Source organism: Chelonus insularis, unplaced genomic scaffold (genome assembly GCF_013357705.1).
Source record: "Chelonus insularis isolate UGA/USDA-ARS -01 unplaced genomic scaffold, ASM1335770v1 contig_76_pilon, whole genome shotgun sequence".
Classification (NCBI taxonomy): Eukaryota; Metazoa; Arthropoda; class Insecta; order Hymenoptera; family Braconidae; genus Chelonus; species Chelonus insularis.
In genome coordinates this window covers 381,835-402,656 of record NW_023276741.1, presented here as the reverse complement: position 1 = coordinate 402,656, position 20,822 = coordinate 381,835, and the positions used below count along the sequence as shown (strand labels likewise).

The 20,822-nt window shown below is 29.2% G+C and overlaps 4 protein-coding genes across 11 annotated transcripts; 2 read left to right on the top strand and 2 right to left on the bottom strand.

Annotated features, from left to right (window-relative positions):
- Positions 1 to 234: 234 nt before the first annotated feature.
- On the top strand, positions 235 to 3,236 carry mol (dual oxidase maturation factor 1 mol). 2 transcript variants are annotated; one of them, XM_035090319.1, is made up of 9 exons: positions 235 to 693; positions 752 to 924; positions 985 to 1,042; positions 1,199 to 1,333; positions 1,414 to 1,642; positions 1,717 to 1,928; positions 1,996 to 2,197; positions 2,290 to 2,471; positions 2,807 to 3,236. In XM_035090319.1, exons 2-8 carry the CDS (start codon positions 760 to 762, stop codon positions 2,453 to 2,455), a joined length of 1,167 nt encoding a protein of 388 aa, XP_034946210.1. In that variant the 5' UTR covers positions 235 to 693; positions 752 to 759; the 3' UTR covers positions 2,456 to 2,471; positions 2,807 to 3,236. The 2 variants fall into 2 exon arrangements, with proteins under 2 accessions (XP_034946210.1, XP_034946209.1); XM_035090318.1 differs by having other exon boundaries at positions 2,290 to 3,236.
- On the bottom strand, positions 2,687 to 11,199 carry Duox (dual oxidase). 2 transcript variants are annotated; one of them, XM_035090316.1, is made up of 16 exons: positions 10,926 to 11,199; positions 9,762 to 9,839; positions 8,866 to 9,027; positions 8,600 to 8,787; positions 8,179 to 8,383; positions 7,932 to 8,098; positions 7,428 to 7,664; positions 6,866 to 7,311; positions 6,212 to 6,755; positions 5,694 to 6,140; positions 5,413 to 5,616; positions 4,695 to 5,007; positions 4,023 to 4,615; positions 3,502 to 3,963; positions 3,058 to 3,213; positions 2,687 to 2,972 (listed from the first exon to the last, which is right to left on the bottom strand). In XM_035090316.1, the coding sequence occupies exons 1-16, from the start codon at positions 10,987 to 10,989 to the stop codon at positions 2,715 to 2,717; spliced, it is 4,524 nt and encodes a 1,507-aa protein (XP_034946207.1). In that variant the 5' UTR covers positions 10,990 to 11,199; the 3' UTR covers positions 2,687 to 2,714. The 2 variants fall into 2 exon arrangements, with proteins under 2 accessions (XP_034946207.1, XP_034946208.1); XM_035090317.1 differs by lacking the exon at positions 10,926 to 11,199 and adding an exon at positions 10,274 to 10,451.
- A 2,164-nt stretch (positions 11,200 to 13,363) lies between these two features.
- On the bottom strand, positions 13,364 to 16,475 carry LOC118071294 (uncharacterized). Of its 6 annotated transcripts, none has more exons than XM_035090366.1 (8): positions 16,350 to 16,475; positions 15,369 to 15,435; positions 14,843 to 15,147; positions 14,535 to 14,766; positions 14,348 to 14,466; positions 14,107 to 14,250; positions 13,900 to 14,028; positions 13,364 to 13,655 (listed from the first exon to the last, which is right to left on the bottom strand). In XM_035090366.1, the coding sequence occupies exons 2-8, from the start codon at positions 15,433 to 15,435 to the stop codon at positions 13,425 to 13,427; spliced, it is 1,227 nt and encodes a 408-aa protein (XP_034946257.1). In that variant the 5' UTR covers positions 16,350 to 16,475; the 3' UTR covers positions 13,364 to 13,424. The 6 variants fall into 6 exon arrangements, with proteins under 6 accessions (XP_034946257.1, XP_034946254.1, XP_034946255.1 ...); XM_035090363.1 differs by having other exon boundaries at positions 15,369 to 15,512; positions 16,350 to 16,461; XM_035090364.1 differs by having other exon boundaries at positions 16,291 to 16,421.
- Positions 16,476 to 18,359: 1,884 nt separating this feature from the next.
- pths (porthos) lies at positions 18,360 to 20,485 on the top strand. The gene is made up of 5 exons (XM_035090360.1): positions 18,360 to 18,769; positions 18,911 to 19,004; positions 19,083 to 19,875; positions 19,967 to 20,228; positions 20,296 to 20,485. Exons 1-5 carry the CDS (start codon positions 18,695 to 18,697, stop codon positions 20,434 to 20,436), a joined length of 1,365 nt encoding a protein of 454 aa, XP_034946251.1. The 5' UTR covers positions 18,360 to 18,694; the 3' UTR covers positions 20,437 to 20,485.
- Positions 20,486 to 20,822: the final 337 nt, after the last annotated feature.

Sequence of the window (20,822 nt, the reverse complement as noted above, 5' to 3'; positions counted from 1 at the left end):
TTTGTCATTATAAAAGTGATGATGACAACTGCGATAACTGTAATTACTTGCACTGATGATTAGTAACATTCAATTGTCAGCGATACCAGGATGTTGTAAAACAATGTAAGATTCAGAGAATGCATTGAGGATATGGCTCGATAGATACGTCTCCCACTTGATACTTTTCTCCCTTCTACATTCACTATTGCCTTCCACGTTGGTGGAGGCCACTTTCAACTGAATACCTGTTAACCTACTTGGGTCAGTCTTTGAGCCACTTTGGTTGAAGAATCATCATCAATTTACTCATCTTCATTTAACTTTATCAAGTGAAAAGAAAAAAAAGAATTTCACATACAACATTCATCTTTATTAACTTTTATCTCTATTAATAAAATTGCAAATTCATGTGTATTATGTGTAGTATATCAATGTGTAAAGAGAAAATTTAGTTTTTTTTTATCTTTTAAATAATTAAATATTTTTTTCATGTTTTTCTAAAATAAATAAAATAATGTGAAAGTGACTAAACAAGTTGATTTATTAATTATGCTCGTAGTGTTTTCTTGGCGTGCTTTGTATTGTTGATACGTGTGTAATATCACGCGACAATGAGTTCCTTGAACCGAACGCATGCATTCAAATTACTGTCAATATTTTTATTATATAAAAGTTTATGAGAGAGCATAAGATAAATCTATGTGGATGCACGTAAGTATATTTACTATATCATATAGAGGACAGAAATGATAAAAAAGTATTAATTTAGATTTCAAGATGAAGGGGTGGTTTGATGCATTTCGTCATGACGGTGGTCCAACGTTATATAGTTATACTAACCGTACACCCGTAACGGGTGACGTACACTTGATAACAATATTTGTTGTATTTTGTACAATTTTTACGGCATTTCTTATTATATTCCCAGGCATACGCAAGGAGGTACGTGACGTAGAAATAATGAAAGGTTTTAAATGAAAAAATAATGATATTTTATTGCAGAGAATCACAACGTTCTTTACTGTAACTTTAAGTCTCTTCGTTGGAACAAGTATACAAGGTCAGTTATGTTAGAAAAAATTAATCATCAAAAGAGAAAACATAAATAAATCATTAGGAATGATCTAAGTAAAAACAACTCTTCTTCACTTTATTTCTTCGGGATCATATTGCGCAAATTGTGATTTCTATTCGTGCCCCGTATGTTCTATTATAGTTGCACAATATGGCTCCACCTGGCATACGACCTCGTCCTCAATCGTTAGCAGCTACAGCGTCTTCTCCAGGCATAGGACCTCTGCAGAAATTGGTGGCTTCATTGGATTAATGCATATAAACATTACTTATAGTTGTAAGATCTGAAAGGATACAGCTAAGTTAACCTTTAATGAACCTTATTTATTATTACAAGTAATTGTTTTATTTTTTCAGTAATTAACTACACTGAAAGTACAGTTGACGGGGTTAGTGATGTTGAATATAATGAAAGGTTTTGGTGGAGAAGTCCCACGGAAATGAGTGAATCGTTTAAACATGCTTTGTATAGAGGTGCACCATTTCCAATAATTTCTCTTGCTGAATATTTTAGCCTTCATCAAGAAGGTTTTTCCTGGGGTGCTAAATATCGAGAAGCTGGTCATTATGCGTCAATAATGCTTTGGTAAGTCAAATAAATCCAACAGATTGTTCTAAGAATTTTTTAAATAGATTCTACACTTGTATCCGGGTTTACAGGACCTGTTTTGCCGCTTGGTTAATGATGAATCTTTTGCTGGTGGTTGTGCCCCGTTATGGAGCATATAGCATGGTTTTTACTGGAGTTCTTATGTTGTGTACCAACTTGACATACTGGTCTTTACTTCCTTGTGAACCACTTGTTGCTCATATTGATGGATCGACATTAGTTTTTGACTTGGGTTGGAATTATTGGCTTGTCCTTGTAGCTGGTAAGATTTTAATATTAATATGTACCTTTATAATTTAATGATAACTTATAAATTTGATTCATTCAAGGATTTAGCTGTCTTTTTTGTGGAATAATTATTACAGTAATTGACTTAATTTTCCCACATCAGTTTTCAACTATTCTCGAGGTTGATTATGACACTCCTTATGATAGACATGTTATTATAGAGGAGAGTTTTGATACGAGAAATACTCGTAAAAAATTACCAAAAATGAATGAAGACGATTTTGATGAAAGAGTTTCTTCAAGGTAAATGTATATTTTTTTTTCTTTACTTATAAATTAAAATTTTGAACACTTCAACGTTTTTTATATTCTATTCTCTGTATGATAAAAATCAGCATTCCATCGAAATTGGGAAGTAACAGCCAAAGGATACATGAAGGCGTTGTAAACTGTGGATTTGTATCTCATGAGATGTCAGATTTTCATCACAGAATGAACGATGATTCAAGCAAAGCCAACTGGTCATATCCATTTCCACCAATTTCACGAAGGGTCATTTGATGCTCATCATATTTATGTAATAGACTAATTTATATTTATCATATCGATCTTTGAGATAATGTAATAATTAATTTTATATGACTAATTAATTAATAAATTTATTAAAATAATGAAGATAATAAAACGAATGTAAACAACTGAATTAATCATAAATTAAGTATTTTATTATAATACATGTACACGTTTGCTAGTTATATACAAAAATTGGTATAAATTTAAAAGTTTAAAAATCATTGATGCCTAATGAAGATAATTTATATTATCCAAAGTTTTCGAAATGATGAATGAAATATGGCAATTTTCGACCTTTATTCACTTGATCACAAGCAGACATAACACTTTTTGTTAAAGGTCGAGGTCCACAGCTAAATACCCCTATTTTACTAACATAGCTGTGTTTTTTTTGCACAAATTTAAGAAAAGATGTCATGTCTGGTCTACCGAAATGATTAATTGCTTTCAGTCCCGTGAATATACTCTTTTTTGACAGTCTTTGGAAATGATTTTCACATATATACTGTAAGACAAAAAAATTATTTTATCATCATTTGAGTTATCTCAATATTTTATTTTGATGATACATTGAAGAATAAATAACTTACAAGCATAGTTGTTCGAAGATCAAATTTGTGAAAGAACTGAGTTATAAATATGTGAATTTCTAAGACATCAGTTACGTCTTTACGTTCAACATCTCTTAGAACGTCAATAAACCACTCAAAATGTTTATGAGAGGGGCAAATCCACAGAAAATAAACCTTAAAATTTAAAAAAAAAAAAATTAAATTTTTCAATTACTCTCATTTTTCAAATTCAAAAATATTATAATTTTCACTGTAGAAGTAAAATAATAAACATTAACAGGTTTTGATTATTATTGTTATTTTTTTTTTTTGTTTTTGAAATAAAATTAATATTGTGAAGAAAGTTAAAAAATTTATAGCAATTCTATATTAAAACAATATTACTCGACTGTTTTAAGAATAATTTCTTCACTAATTGTTCATGATACTTGAAAATGTAAACTAATATTAAAAAGAATATACCTTTTTACAAGCAACACCAGAATATCTGTTAGTGGAAGTGCCGAAAACTAAATCATTTAACATTGAAGCATATGGAGTAACGCCTATACCACCTCCTACCATCACAGCAACCTCAAACTTATACCAATCTTGATTACCACCTCCAAATGGACCTTCAATTCGAATTTTTGGATGTTCATCTTCTGGATTATAATTACATGGGTCAAAATAGCTTCTAAGTTTCCATGTCCAAGGTCCCTGAGCCTTGATATGACATGAGAGAAAGTTTTCATGCGGTGCCGAGGTCAATGTAAACGAGTGAAACTCGTTAGATCCAAACACAGTACAAGCTAGTCGTACCCATTGACCAGAAAGATACTTAAGGTTTGGAGGACGATAGAATTTTATTTTTATCACATCGGAGGGAAGCAATTCTGTTTCAATTATATCCAGAGCCATGTACTTGGTCCGAAGACTTACAACCTAATAAAAAGAGTTTTAAAATTTTTTTACTTTCGAATATTACTCATTAATATTCATACCTTGTCCAAAGCGTAAATTATTCCAGGACCAACAAAAAATATCCAAAATCTTGGAGCTCCCGTTAGTCTTGCTAATCCGTGAATTAAACACAAAGCATAAAGTAAAATGTAGAGGCTGTGAGTTGACCAAAAAAATTTATATGCTTTCTGCCGAATAGTTGGATGTGCAAAAACAAATATAATCGTCATAACAATGACAAGTAAAATACCAGTTACTCCAGTGATAGTTTGAAATAACCAAAAAGATATTGTAGGTCTTGCATCACTGGGAAAACTCATTTCACTTGTTAAACATCGTAGATGTGAAATAGGTTGCGTAGATACATGATAAAAATTGACAATATGTCCTACAGTATGAAGAACAGAAAAGAAGAGTGCAGTGCATGCCGCGATCTTGTGGAATTGAATATGAGAGTCTAATGGAATGTATTGTTGAATAGAAAATTCTTTCAGCTTTGTTAAAAGATTTCTTGACATCGTTAATAGCAAAAGACTATAGCAGAACGAAAGAGCTGCTGCTGATCCACGAGTTATGGCAATTCCTACGCCCATGATATGTCTTAAATCGGTATGCTCTGTCATAAATGAGTAATCTAGAGAAAGAGAAAAAAAAAGTATGATCAATAAAGGTATAAAAAATGAAAAAAATAATAAATCAACTTAGAAACTTACGTATAAATCTTTCGACAAATAGGGCTATCGTCACGACATAAAAAATGAAAAGGTAGAAAATATTTTGACGATTTTCTTCGAGAAATGTTGAAATTCCGTCCCATTGTTTTCGTATCCAACATTTAGTTGCTTCTGGAGGTAATTGTTCAATATGGAAGCTAGTCATACGAGCAACATTTGTCGAAGTATCCAGGAAGTTTTGTTTTGCTCCTTTGCAGTCTAATCCAATAGCCACAAAATCACCTTTGTACTCGTTCATCATCAACTTAAAGTCATTGTACGTAAGATAGTCCTTTCTTTCCAATCCAGCACCCTGTGAAACTCGACATTTACCTCACCGTCATCATCATTATTATAAATATAAACTATCATGTTATAGAATTTTTTTTTTGTTTTTTTTAATAAAAAATCTTAAAATATTCTTTAATCAATTTAAATTGATTATTAGTTTATTTTATTATGTTATATTATTTGAAATATCAATGTAAAGAAAAAGAAATCCCAAGAAATTAAAATAACTTATTAAATTATTTTCTCCCTGAGTATTGATAGTTTTCTTAATAAATAATAATACTGACACATGGCTAACTAATAATTATTATCCTTCACAATATTATGAAAAATTTCTAAAGAACTGATAATTATTGTTATTAAAATGAAATTTTTTGCAATCTTGGATTTCATGTTCTTTGAAACATAATAAGGAAATAATAATTACTTGAAACATTCCATCAATCAGCTCCGTCACATGATCGTCTGATAGACTAGTAGTTCTAGCTATTTCGACTAATGATCGTAACATTTCTGATAATTCTTCTTTATCAATGACTCCATTACTATCTTTGTCACACATATCAAAAATAATTCGAAGTTTATCTTCAGTTTTGCCTCGTGAAAATAGTAAAACAGTATCCAAAAATTCCTAAATGTATAACGCATGTTAGAAAAAAAAAGACTTGCACAGAATATCAAAGTATACTGAAAAATAAATCTGAATACCTGAAAAGATATTCGGCCATCACCATCTTTGTCGACGATATTAAACATTTTCTTGACAAAAACAGCGTCAGGTCTCATACCTAACGCACTAGCAAATTCACTTTTTGACAAAGAAGTTCTCATGACTGTTACTACCTCACCATCTTCGGTTTCCTCGCTTCTTCGTCGTCGCCTTTCACCCGGACGTAAACCAAAGGTCAAAGCATACGCTTCCCGAAAGAACTGTTCGAGTTTCTTTTGTCTCCTTTCCTTAGTTTCAGCTTTAGCCAACATTATGTCACGATTTGTATGTACTATAGTCAAGTGTTTCTTATGGGCGGCAAGGAATGCCTCCAGTTTAGCGATAAACTTTCCTCGAGAGTTGAGTGAATCTAGTTCAAGGACAAGGTCGTAGTCTCGAGGGATACGCAAGAGTACCAAAGCCTTTCCGTGACCGCTCTCACATTCCTAGTGATGATGAAAGCAAATTGATGACTCACCAAATACTTTAAAAATATTTTAGAAAACTTTTATGTCACCTGAGACTCTTCAACAGCGACTACATTGACCCCACAAAAATCGAACGTCCGCAGATTCTCCCCTTTACGATCTACTATATGAAGAGCTGCTTCTGGCCCGAATTTCACTTTAACCAAACGTTTATGATTAGCATGTAACCATTCTCGAACAATCATCTTATCTATTCGACCATTACTGATACATCCATTGCGTCCACTACGTCGTTTAATAGATTCTTGAACAATTTTCAATTTTCTTCTTCTACGATTTTGAAGTTTTATTACTCCATACCCTGCACCAGCACAAAGAATTGGAATAAAACCCAAAAAGATGCATGCATAAATATAGACTAGTTCACTTCCTTCAAAGTAATCATATCTTTGTAATGGTACGCAAGAGTCAAGCATTGATCCTTTAAGTTGTTCTGGTTGTGGACAAGGATCTGATTCTGTCCACACAAAAACATTTCTCTGAATTGATTCAGGATTAATTTGAGTTGTGTTTGTTATGACGTCCCAAAACGTTACTCGTTTTATTTCATCAATTTCACTTTTTGTAAAGACTCTAAAATTATTATAAACATTGTTATTGATGAAATAAATGATCATTTATTAATATATATTGACAATTAATTGATACGATAATAAGCTTAGATAAAACTTATCAAAAATTACCCAGAATCCTGATTTTCAAACCAAAACCGATCCGAATCTCTCAATCGTTCAAACTGTTCTTTTATTACAGTAGTAAATAGTTCTCCAGGTCCATCAGATGATTCCAACATTCCTCCAATGTAGACATCAATATTATTTAAATTATTTCCATGAATTTCTTTAAGCTCTCGAAGCATATCGGGATTTTTTTTAAACATCTCTGGATTTATTTCTTCCCAAGTCTTCCTTTTCGGTAAATTAAAATAAGTCCTAGCTGTGTTGTAATCCGGTAGACCGTTATCTCGTCCACGCATAATATTGAGAGCGCCAAGGTCTCGTCGAGAAAATTCCATTGGACCAAATAAATTATTTCTGATATCATCATTCAATAAATTATCTTCTCTTTCTGCTAATTGTGATGCCATTCCCATTATTAACTGCTCTATTGTATTATTTGATACTACTTCCTATTGGTGAATACAATTTTTATCAATCAATTACACTATAGTGAACTATTGAACTTTATTTAAGTGAATATAGTATCATTATCTTGTATTTTATTACGAAAAAATGGTTTACTCACGTTTGAATCCCACCACGTACTGCACAATCGTATTGCGGGTTTCCCTGTCCGGGTCATTAGAAAGTTGCACTTATCGTCGCGTCGATAAATTCCCGGTGGAATAAGGGTATGGCCGAAGCGAAAAGCAGCACTCTGGAATATATGGCTGACTCCTGGATGAAGGTCCGGTTTGTAGCCTGAATAATCCATGAGTTTTTCACCCAATAAAGCAGGTAAATACTCATACATAATGATATTCTGTAAAATTTTTATCAAATCATTCAAAATACTAATCAATTAAACAAATAAGTTGAAATGTTATCAAACTAATCGAATAATTAGTAAGATTTTTATTTCAATAATAAACAACAATCATTTATATTGAAAGATGAATAATAAAAAAAATATATTATTATTTTTAGTTTAAAAAATGAGTCAACTTCAACAAAGAAGAAATATATATTTATTGAAATAACTGTAATGAATCGTTTCAAGAAGATGAATTAAATGTTACTACATTTGTACCTGAATTGTTCCAACAACAATCCTTCTGGCACGTTGAAAAATATCTTCATCTGACATCAATGGATTCTCCCTTTGGACACGAGCGGCAATGACATTGTGCCAACGATAGAATAGAATTCCAAAGGTTAAAAGTGCTGGATGTTGATTTGTCCTTGGATCACCGAGCACTAGAGCAATTGTTAGATGATCAATTATTCTTGAGAAGAACAGAACAAGAGAAGAACAAGAAATAAATATGTTAACTAACAATAAAGACGTTCAGGATTAAGCATTCCCATAACATTAGGTACAGCATGATTGAATAACGGTGCCCTCATTGTATTCCGGACAGGAAATTGACTTGATGATTCCATGACAAAACTGCCATTTTTAAAACTTCGCATAATATTTGCCCAAGCTTCGCTGCTTGAATAAACAAAACTTCCATCGATCCAAGAAGTCACTTTATTTATCTAAAATTGATATAAATTAATTCAATAATTAAACTAATACTTGTATTGTGTTTCTTGAAACTTCATTCTCAGTGATGAAGTAATCACTTCCGATATTACGAAGAGATACTACGGTAATTTCTTCATAAAGGTAATCAAAATAATGAGTACGAATTTTAATGAGCAAAGTTTGTTTAATAATAAAACTAAATGCAAATAGATAAATATATAATTGACCTGTTCTCGAGGACTATTAGGATTGTGACCAGTTCGACGATCGTAATTAGCTCTCAAGAAGGGAATGTATTTGTTCCCCTGGCAATCTTTATCGAAAATATGATCGCATTTTTCCACTTCTATTCGATGAAATTCTATAGGACAGCCACTTTCACTTGCCATTATTATTTCTGCAGTTACCAGCTGACCTGTGAATTATCTAAGATTAACAAACGATTCATTGTAATATATTTAGCTGTTTGAATTGCTACTATTTTAAAACTTACCAAAAAATGCAAAAAGTGCTGTTTTATTTTTTGTTGATGCTATACCGTCATCTCCTTTCATAAATAAGTCACTTAATTTTCTTGGAGATGGTCTATCTTGGCCTGCCATCATGTAAACCCCGTCAGCATAGGCAGCAGGTATTTTTCTTATCAGCCTGCTGTCTATACAAATCAAAAATATTTCGTTATTTTTCATTATCGTTAACATTCATTGGAAGAAATAAATGAATGGTAATTAACACAAGTAACAATGACCTATCCTACTATTCAATAACTTAATCATTTCAATAAGGATATTTTTAATTTTTATATACATTTTCAGTCTTTACATTATTTATTATTCAAAATTTTTTGACACTTGATAAAATTTTCTCTATATTAAACAGATTTCTGAATGAATTTGATTAAAATGATAATTTAATTGAATATAATATAAAGCAAGGTCCGTGAAAAAGGAAAATTGCTTGAGCAATTCTTTAAGAATATTTAATATTAAATAAATAAATTCAATTAACATAATCTTACGAAAATCGAAAATAAATTATTATTTCATTAAATACTCTTAGATATTTTTCTTATTTCAATGTCAATTTGTTCTTATTTTAAGTCGTTGATAGTTGAAGACTCCATATATAATATTCAAAATAGGTGTAATTATTTTAATATTATATTACGTAATTATAATATATTTTTATTATCATTATGATATAACTTTTCAATAGATTTTTTATAGAAAAAAGAACATAATTGTTTAAACACTAGAAAATATATTTAAATATAAGTGCAATGATTAAGTGGAGATATTTTTTAGCTCTTAATTTTTTTTTTAGTAACATCCAATTATTGATTAGAAAAAAGTAAAATAAATGATAGTGAAATAAAAAAAAAACACTTGCCAACAGATCCCCAGTCAGGATGAGCAAGATTGTTGTACCAGCCATCGTATCTTTGTTTTTCAGTGTACCTTCCACAATCTGTAGTTTAAAGAAACAATTAACTCGAGAGGTCAAGATAATATAATAATAATTTTAAAAAATCCATTGAATGAGATTTCATATTTCAATAATAAGGATTATATCTTGAATAATTTTTCAATTAAAATTTTATAATGATAGATATCATAAACCAATCAATAATATGTTATATGATAAATATAATTAAGCAAAAGATTGAAATGAAAATCAGTTGATTTTTTATTTTTTTCTTCTTATGTTCCACGGTTGCTGCACTTAGGTTAGAGATTTATGGGAGATAACTATTTATATTATTTTTCTTTCCACTTGAAGACCTCCATCAAGTTATATTCTATCTTTTGTTTTTTTTTTTTTCATGGGAATAAACATTTATTTTTCATGACAGATGGACAAATTTTACATGGATTTGGAAAGTAATTAACTTCAATAATCACATGTGCTTTGTCCCACATTCTTGAACTCAATGACGCTATTAACGTTTTTCTTCATTGCTTATCACCATATTTATTTTTATTGCGACAAAAAAGTTATTTATTCATTTCATTCCATTTAATTGTGCATAATTCACTGAAAGCTGTTAACATTTTCAGTTATATCAATTGAATAAATGAATATTTTTAGTGCCGGTTGAGTGAGAAACTGTAAATGTTTCGCTTTCTCCTTTCACTTATTCTATTACAACTTCTATCCTAATTCTTATGAACTAATTTAATCATCTTTTCTTCTATCTATATCTTTTAACAATTGTTTTAAAATCTTGTTAATTTTATACTTTTATTACATTTGGTTTCATTCTATTGTTTAGGATACTTTCTATTTTAAATTATTTAAAATTTTTCAATTGTTTTTTCAAGTAACGAAGAATGAATAATTATCTATTTTAATCAAAAATTTTTATAACATTAAAGTTTACCAGTACTTCAAATATTTTATATTATTATTATTATTATAATTATTATTATTATCTATATATAACTTTCAAGTGATCAATATAACAACAATTTTGAATATTATAATTAAAGAAGCATTAGTAAAACAAATAATCGAATAAAAATGTCGTTGAGTAGTACAAGTCAATATACGCACCAACTATTAAGATTATAAATTGAAGAACAAACAGAAGAAAATTTCCATGCAAACTTGACCACATTGTAAATTCAAAAAACTACCAATCACTCAAATATCACCAAAAAAACACCACGTGATTATCATTTCGTCAAATAGAACTACCAAAATGATATAAATCTCCTTGAAGATGATGAAAATACAATGGAAAATGAAAAAATTAGTAACTTTTATTTGATGTCAACGTTGGATGAGTACAGAGAAAGGAATCGACACTCAGACTTTAGAGGTAACGTCTGCTCTATGTTTAGTAGTGGGACATGGAGAAGAACCAAGACTCTTCACCCGAAGTCCGAAGAGAGATCCCCACTCTGTTGAATTGCTTCGTTGTTTCTACACTCTAAGAGCCAACCTGCCGGTGAAAGTCGTCGGCCTATTTTGTTTCGTCTCTCCTCACCTTCTCAACTCACTCAAGTCGTGCAACGTCACCTGAAACTTGCAAATGTAACTCCCTCCCGCTCCTCTATCATCATCATCATCATTATCTACTCTTCTTCTAGACAATATTTTCATCTTCAATTTTCTATCATCAGTTAGTGATCTTTTTCATAGCCAAGACAAGCCGTTTTATTAAAATTATGATATTGGTTGCCTACTTTTATTTCTTCAACATCAACGGAAATGAAAGGCAAAAAAATGTATAGAGGTAAATTAACAAACACCAAAATGAGATCAAGGACACGATTTTATTGGTCGCAAGGTCCTTACGATGATTCCGGTCCAATTTCTTACTCTTACGTGCCGAGAAAAATGAACAAGTTGATTTTAATCTTAAACACACACACACACACACACACACACATTTAACATAATATCTGTATACATTTTCTATGATGACACATGTTAAATTTTTTTCATCAATGATTTCATTACGTCAATCTCCTTCAACCCGGAATTTCACAATTTAAATTAATCTCATCAATTTTAGATTCGATTAATATCAAATTAATTATTAAACAAAAATTTCATTGCATATATAACTTAATTATATTAATGAATAATTTAGATATCTTATTATTAAAAATTATTCAATTGTTTGTCAAAATAATGAAAATTGATTTGTTTTTCTTTATTGTGAAAAATTCATTTGTAAATTAGTATTTTATTATTTTGTTTTGTAAATATATATGTTATTTTTATTTAATCATATTTAATATCTAAAAATAATTAAATTTTTCATAATGTAAAGCATGTCGATTCCAATTAATTGTATAAAGATTTTCAGCAACTAAATTAAACTTAATATTAAAAATAATTTAGATTTAAATAATTACAGAAATAATTAAATCTGATGATAAATTGATATTAATTTAAAAAAAATAGTTGGTGAAAAAAATTACGAACATTTATTTTGTTGCATTGATGAATAATTGTTTTTTTTTTAATTACTTCTTATTACAAGACGTTACATTCAAAAAAATACAATGTTTATTATTTAAGTATTAGAAAACTTCAAAATATTATTTATTAAACAATGATAGTTTTATTGTAATTAATATGATGTTTATTAAATTTCTAAAACATTGATTTATTCCTTTGTTTATTATCGATGAAGAATACCTTTTTTGTCATTACAGTGACAAGCCCAATTATAAGGATCAAAATAGTTTACTTTTTTCATGATGAAAGTTCATTATCATACGTATTATTGTGAACGACTATAAAATCATGTATCTAAATTTTCATCAATTTTCTGGTTGATATTTGTGATCATGCAAAAACAATGAATGCATCTTCACAATTTTTAATTGAGTTGTTTATTTGATCGTTAAGATATATAAACGATAATGAGATGTCATCATTTATCTTTCATTGAAATTTTGTACTACTTTCTTAAATAGAAATTACATTTTTTGCAACTAATAAATAAACATTAAAAATAATTATAATCCAATTTTCATGTACTATTATTTATAGTTTAAATTGTTATAAAAGTTTTTTTTGTTTACTTGTATGTAATAGTATAGATGAATTGTATAGAAAAGAAAATAATTAATAATTAACTTTTTCATTGTTTTTTTAGTTGCCCTGATTGATATGTTAAATAAATCTTCATATTACCTGGAACTTGGTATAAATGATAGTCAGAATGAGAACTTTTAATTATCTTCATATAAAAAATACGGATGATCATCTTCATTCACATCTCATTTGTTTTTCATCTATTAACATATATTCTTCGAACAATCAAGTGGAAAGGAAGGTTACCGGATCAAGACAGTCTGTCTTTAATATGACCTTGACCTTGAATTAATTTCGTATAAATAAAAAGTGTTGAGTTCGTAATGAAAATGGTGCTCACGTTAAACAAAGTAGATAAAATAAAATATAAGTAATTATATTAAATTGTTCAATCAGTCATCAAAATACTTCAATTAATAATTCAAAGACATAAAATCATACAAAGATGCAAAGAACCGAGTTATTATTGCAAAAATGTTGTATAAGAATACATAATCGTTATGACTTTGAAGAACTTGAATAGTAATAAACGAGAGCTGAAGCTGGAAGTTGCCAATGGGCTGCATGAAGTTCAATTATTTGCAAAAGAATTTTTCTCACTGATGGAAGAGTTGAATTTTCGACAAGAAAAGTGTCACGAACATTCGCTAAAAGTTGTTCGAGTTGAATTGGTAACTCAACATCTAGATCTTTCCCCACACATGTAAGTATATAAAATAAACTCTCCATCTACGAACAAAAATAAAAAATTTACTAATTAACTTGATAAATTTTCAATAAATAATTCCATCATAAATGTATATAATATCTAAAATAGTTAATCATTAAAAATTTTTATCTTAAACTATAATGTAATCTAACAATTAATCATAATATTTCTGTTAGTTATTTTAGATTTATATTTAATTAATTTTAATCAAATTGATAGCTTAATTTATGTCAATACTAAATTTATAAGTAATTTTAAGATTACCTCTGGAAGAGAATTTATAAATGATGGTTGCAAACAATCCAAACAACATTTCCAAAGTAATGTTAAAAGAACTCGACCTGGAGGAACGCCTTCGTGCTGTGTTTTTAATTGCAACTGACGTCGTTTTAACTGTAACATTTATTTATTGGTACCATAACATATCATAAATTTCTTATAAATTTTTACATTTATTAACATCCAAAGTACCTGGCAATACATTTCATTAAGGAATGTCATGAATGCTGAGAAGCGATGACAAACTGTAATATCTTGTAAGGATTTTGTATGATCCTGATACCACTGTTGACAAGTATTTAACAAAGATTCAAGAAAAGTTTCTTTGGTTTCTTTCTAGATGAAAAAAAAAATTATTCCATTTTTAATAATTATATAAAATTAGTCTACTAATCCATTATCACTTATTGAATAAGATGAAAACATGTCTTACCTCAATAATTTTGATACAAATTTTCGCTGCATGTTCAGCATATCGATTGTGTTCTACAACTCTCGTAAGAATATGTCTAACTAGTTCCATTAATGAACGAGAATTCAGAACATTTGGATCTGAAATTCAAATAATTAAAAATTTTTTCAATAAAAATAAATATTAAAATTTCTGTACATGTCTATACCTTCAATAGCTTTGATTAATACATCTTGAATAGCAGTAGGAAATTTTCCTAAAGCTGCTATATCAGATATATTGTTAGCTTTTGATACTAAAACATCGTTGTTAAAACTTTTGGATCGCTTTAATCCATAAGAAGATACAAATGATAAAGATTTGGTTAATTTTCCCGGTTTTGATGATGAATGTTGTGATTTTGGTTCAACATTAAAGTGAACACGATTTTGATTACTTATCTAAAAAAAATATGTAAAATATTGAAGGCAGTACTATAATATAAATATAAACAATTGAATAATAAATAATGCATACGTGAAGTATATTTCCACTGGAAGCTGAAGTATTGAGTACATGAGAGTGGCGTACTAATGGACCATGATAATTGACGACATTGTGACTGGGATGTTGATACGGCAACGGCTGTAATTGTTGCTGGGCATACAAATATCTATGTATATTCCCACTGGATTTACTCTGCTGGAGATAATACGACGATCGAGAGTCAACACAGTTTGTCATAGGTTTATTATTGTGAATTTCGTTGTGCTTCATTGTAAATTCTTTAGCATGAACATTCAACGGTTGGCTCGCCGTTATGAGTCTTTCTAATCTTCCACCTGCATTGAATATGTTTTATGCATTATTTATTGCCAACATAATGTTTTTACATGTACAAATTGCTTAGGAAATAATAATTATATCATCATGATAATAGAATACATTTTTTTTAATAGTCTATGTATATATTATTTGAATAATCAATAAAAAATACTTCCTCTACTCCGAAAATAAAAAAAAAAGTACTGAATTAAAAAGTTAAAATATGTTTTTCATTTACCTGGAGGACGATAAATTTCTAAACTTGGCTTTGATTTCTGAGCAATTACTGGACTCGTATCCCTCATCTGCGAATTTGGTAGATTAAAATAAAATTCCGTTCACAAAACATAACAAAATTCGTATGTTAAAAAATATGCGACCCCTATAAAAACATATTTAACAGAAGAGAAAGTTCAAAAATGTAATTCGTGGCACAATAAATGTTCATTCACACGATCAAAAAATAACAAATGATTTGATATTAAAAAAAATGTCTCGATTACAATTTTATTAAATAGTTGCAGAAAAGACGATTATTCAATTATAAAAAGCATTAGATCAATAGAAAAAAATGATAAATTCAAAGATGTATATAATCCAACAATCGGACAAGTCTTTCGATCAGTACGTTTATTCTCACTCCAATCTTAGAGAGTAAGTTTCTGATGACTAGTAACTAATAATAGCAAGCAACAGACACAGTCATATCGTCACAAATATATATATATATATATATAAATAAAAGGAAGAAAGAGAAAGAGGAAGAAAAATTTCAAAAGAGACGACGGAAATAAAAGACGTCAAACATTTGCTTTTTAAGTTTTAAGCTCAAGTATTATTTTATTTTATTATTATGCCAACTTTTTATTCATGAATTATTTACAACAGTTATTCAATTAAAAATTTCATAATTAATACTGGTAGGAGAATAGATAAATTCAATATTATGTAAATGATTGAAAAAATCGATTTATAATTAATTAAAATGACTCATACAGAGCCTGCACTCCTTTTAAGACTATTTCGTCATTTACTTGACACTAGTATGAGGAAAATAATGGACATGAACTGTCTCGTAGATATTAGCAATAAAAAAAATTAAATGAACTGTATTTTTCATCATGTGCAAACTAAAATAGATTATACTACGCGTAACGCACCGATGTTTAGTAATTATCTACATAACTACGCACGCACGTTTTATTATTTTTTTTTTCACCTCGACAATGAGTAACTTGAACTTTTGATCATTCACACTATTGAAAAAAGAGCTGTCAATAATATATCTATGAAGCTCACGTCATCGATAAAATATGTTTAATTTTAGTTTTAAATAAATGTTTTGACTATAAATTAAAGTATAATGAAAAAAATATCAAGAAGGTGCGGTTGAATTTAATGTGATGCTGGCGTGCGTAGCATCATCTAGTACTGGTGTATTACATTATGCGACATAATCATATGATGCATCATGTAATGTCTCATATGAGATTAGTAATCCCCTCCAGGTTTGTTATTAACAGATTTTCATTCGTACTTCTATATCTACAGTCACTTTTAAATTTATTTATTTTGCGCGCCCCGCAATAGGTGCGCATTTATGTGGCCGCATTGACTTAACAACGACGCCTCTACCGATCAAGAAGCCTAACTTTGCCCAGATAGCAGCGCGCCCAGTGGTGAAGCCTGGTCCCCGCTGGTAAGCCAGTTTATCGGCAGTTAATCTCCAGCCTTTGTCTGTGACGCTTCAGCTGTAGGAAAAAAGACTTTATATTTTCACGAATTCTAATTGTTCAGTTATTTTAATTGTTTAAATAAATATATAATTATTTATAATTATTCTTCTATGATTTATTGTAGTGGTAATCCCCATTTAGTTCATAACCGCTACATTTACAATTCGCAAATGACATCTGACAAAATAGACTAGCATTAAGTTTTTTTACATATAATACATACTTGAATGATTTCAATTGTTGGATAAAATAAAATCGAAGATGCAAGTAATCTTGTATTACTTCGCACAATGCATGGAATAACACATGAATGTGCAAGAATTTTTTTACATATGACGTTGTGATTTGAAATATCTGTTTTCATTTATAATACTGCCAATTGTCGCTAGTAGGGATGGGCGATATTGAAAAAAAATATCGATATTTCTCATCAATGGTTATCGATGTATCGATATTTTTTAAAAAATATCGATATCAAAGTCATAAGCGGGATAATTTAAATTGAAGATTTTAGTGACCTCTGGTGGAGCTCTAAAAAAGATATTTAATTGTTTTTAAAGTTGATTTGAAAGTTTTAGGGAATTAGTTCAATCATCTTTTCGTTTGTTAATTATAATTAACTAGGATAATGAACTGTTATGCTTCAAGTAAGTACTTGAATTCTATTCATAAGTTTTATTATTGGATTATATCTGTAGATTTACTATGTAAAATTATTGTTATATTTATACATCACTTACAATAATCCTTCATAACCTAACTTTCTCAATTTTTGTTGTTGTTAATCCTTTTGATATTATACGCAGAACCCTCGTCAGAAATGACATTTAGTTTACATTTTTCAATCAATCATGAATCTGCGTGGATCTTCTTCATATAGAGTTTCTAACCCTTTATCATCTTTATCTATACTGAACATGATGGTTTTTCACTTTTTTTAATAATAAATTGATTAATAAATAATTAATAAACGCGTGAGACCTGATGTTGAACGTGTGACTATTAATGGCTTTTGGTTAGTTATTTAAAATACCACGAGAGGTCTCTACATGGTCGATATTACGAGAAAAAATATCGACCATCGATGTATCGTCTATGAAAAATATCGAATAAAAAGACTCGATATCAGAAAAAATTTATCGATATTTCGATACATCGATAGATATCACCCATCCCTAGTCGCTGGAAAGTCTGGCATCATTGCATATGCATGTAGAAGATTTTTATCTATCGTCTATCCTATTAATATTACTATCATATAAATAATACGTATACATATAATAAATAATTATAAATACTTTAATTCACATGAGCAATAGCGTCTATTAATTATTACTATTATTATTAATTAATTAATTAATAAAGTTTCTGATACAAGCTTTGATAGATAGTAACAATGTTGCCAGATGTTGCTGTACAACAAATCATTGAAAACGTTGATGATTCAAATTAAAATTTAATATTTATTCTAACATATTTAATTGTAAATAATATTTATATAATCGTAAGTTTGAAAATTAATTTCAAATATATGTACTGTAAAATGTAACGTCACATGACATGAGAAGACCAGTTTTACAAATAGTTGGCTTGTCGGAACGCTCTTGCACCAAACTGTACTCTATATATTTGTGTATAGTCGGATTGAGAAGAGAGTTCCACATGTGCTCTTGTACGCTTGCGCAGTAGCGAAAAACGTGGTAGAAAGGGTAAGAAATCAGTGGTAGGGAGTCCGAAAGCATTGAAGCAACTGAGGAACTCTTTTCTCAGTTCGACAATAAACACAGTTCAACAGTGTAAACACGTGTCGTAATTTATTTATGCAAAAATGAGTGAAAAAACAGAAGGAGAAATGACTGAAGAAAAAAAAGAAAGTATAAATAATGTTACATGGAAGGATTTGGTAAGTTTTTAAATAAAATTTATCTTATAAGTTTATTTATTACAATATTATCTATTACAAAAATAACCTTTTACGATTCGTATATGTTTCACTACTACATTATTGTACAATTTAATAGTTTTTTAATATTTATTTTATTAGGGAATAATTGACATATTATGTCAAGCGTGTGAAGATTTAAAATGGATTGTACCAACAAAAATTCAACGTGAAGCTATTCCGCTCACTCTTCAAGGTATTCCAAATTTAATGATACAGATTAGATTATTATCAAATGTATTTATTTACACTAAAATATACTTCTTTCTAACAGGAAAAGACGTAATTGGTTTAGCAGAAACAGGATCAGGAAAAACAGCAGCTTTTGCTCTTCCTATTCTTCAAGCACTATTAGAAACTCGACAAAGATTATTTGCGCTAATTCTTACTCCAACTAGAGAACTAGCTTTTCAAATATCTGAACAATTTGAAGCTTTAGGTTCTAATACAGGGGTAAAATGCGCCGTAATTGTTGGAGGCATGGATATGGTATCTCAAGCTTTAATGTTAGCCAAGAAACCTCACATTATTATTGCCACACCTGGACGATTAGTTGATCATTTAGAAAACACCAAAGGATTTAATTTAAGATCTTTAAAATTTTTAGTAATGGATGAAGCTGACAGAATTTTAAATATGGATTTTGAAATTGAGTTAGATAAAATTCTTAAAATTATTCCTCGTGAAAGAAGAACATTATTATTTTCTGCAACAATGACGAAGAAAGTTCAAAAACTTCAAAGAGCATCTCTGAAAAATCCTGTCAAAGTAGAAGTATCTACTAAGTATCAAACTGTTGATAAACTTCAACAATATTATATTTTTATCCCTTCAAAGTTTAAAGATGTTTATCTGGTTCACATATTCAATGAATTAGCCGGCAACAGTTTTATGGTATTCTGTTCTACATGTAATAATACCATGAGAACTGCGTTACTATTGAGATATTTAGGTTTTATGGCAGTGCCACTTCATGGACAAATGTCACAAAATAAACGCTTAGCAGCGTTAAATAAATTTAAAGCAAAAAATCGATCTATTTTAATATCAACTGATGTTGCTAGCAGGTAAAGTTATATTGAAAATCAATTATTTTTAAAAACTTAATTTTTAGTATTTTAAGTTCTTATATGTAATTAATGTTTCTATATATTTTAGAGGTCTTGATATTCCTCATGTTGACGTGGTAATTAATTTTGATATTCCAAGTCACAGTAAAGATTACATCCACAGAGTTGGAAGAACAGCGCGTGCAGGTCGCTCTGGACGTGCTATAACGTTTGTTACTCAATATGATGTAGAATTATATCAAAGGATTGAACAGCTTATTTCTAAACAGCTTCCACTGTATAAAACTGAAGAAAATGAAGTAATGATCTTACAGGAACGTGTAGCTGAGGCTCAGAGGCATGTAAAAATGGTAAGTATGAATACTATTTTTTATAAATGAATTAATTCATAACTAATAATTATATTATATACAACAGCAAATTAAAACAATCGAAGATACGAAAAAATCAGGAAAACGCAAAAAACGAAATGATGATGATGAAGACGATGATACAGAACAATCATTTGGTGTTCGTAAACGAGTAAAAGCAAAATTTAAAAATAATAGAAAAAAATGAAATATCGATTAATATACTAAAAATGAACGATAAGTGTTGGAAAAAAAATTAAAAAGTTTGACCGAAAAAACTGAATTTTCTTTACATTATTAATAAAAATATTTCCGCTTAAGTATTTTAGTTAGTTTCGCTAATTGTTAATCAAAATTAATAAACTGATTGTTAATTATAGAAAGCGCAGTGACGATTCTTAAGAATTTTTATTTCGTAAAATCGCGGTGCAGCTAATCAATTATTTATTTATATATATATATATATATATATATATATATATATATATATAGATTTATAGTTTTTACGAGCCATTATCGATAGTAAATTTATTACCAAGATTCTTGCTATTCAAGAAAGAAAACAAGCTTTATATTTTGGTAAGATAAAGAGAT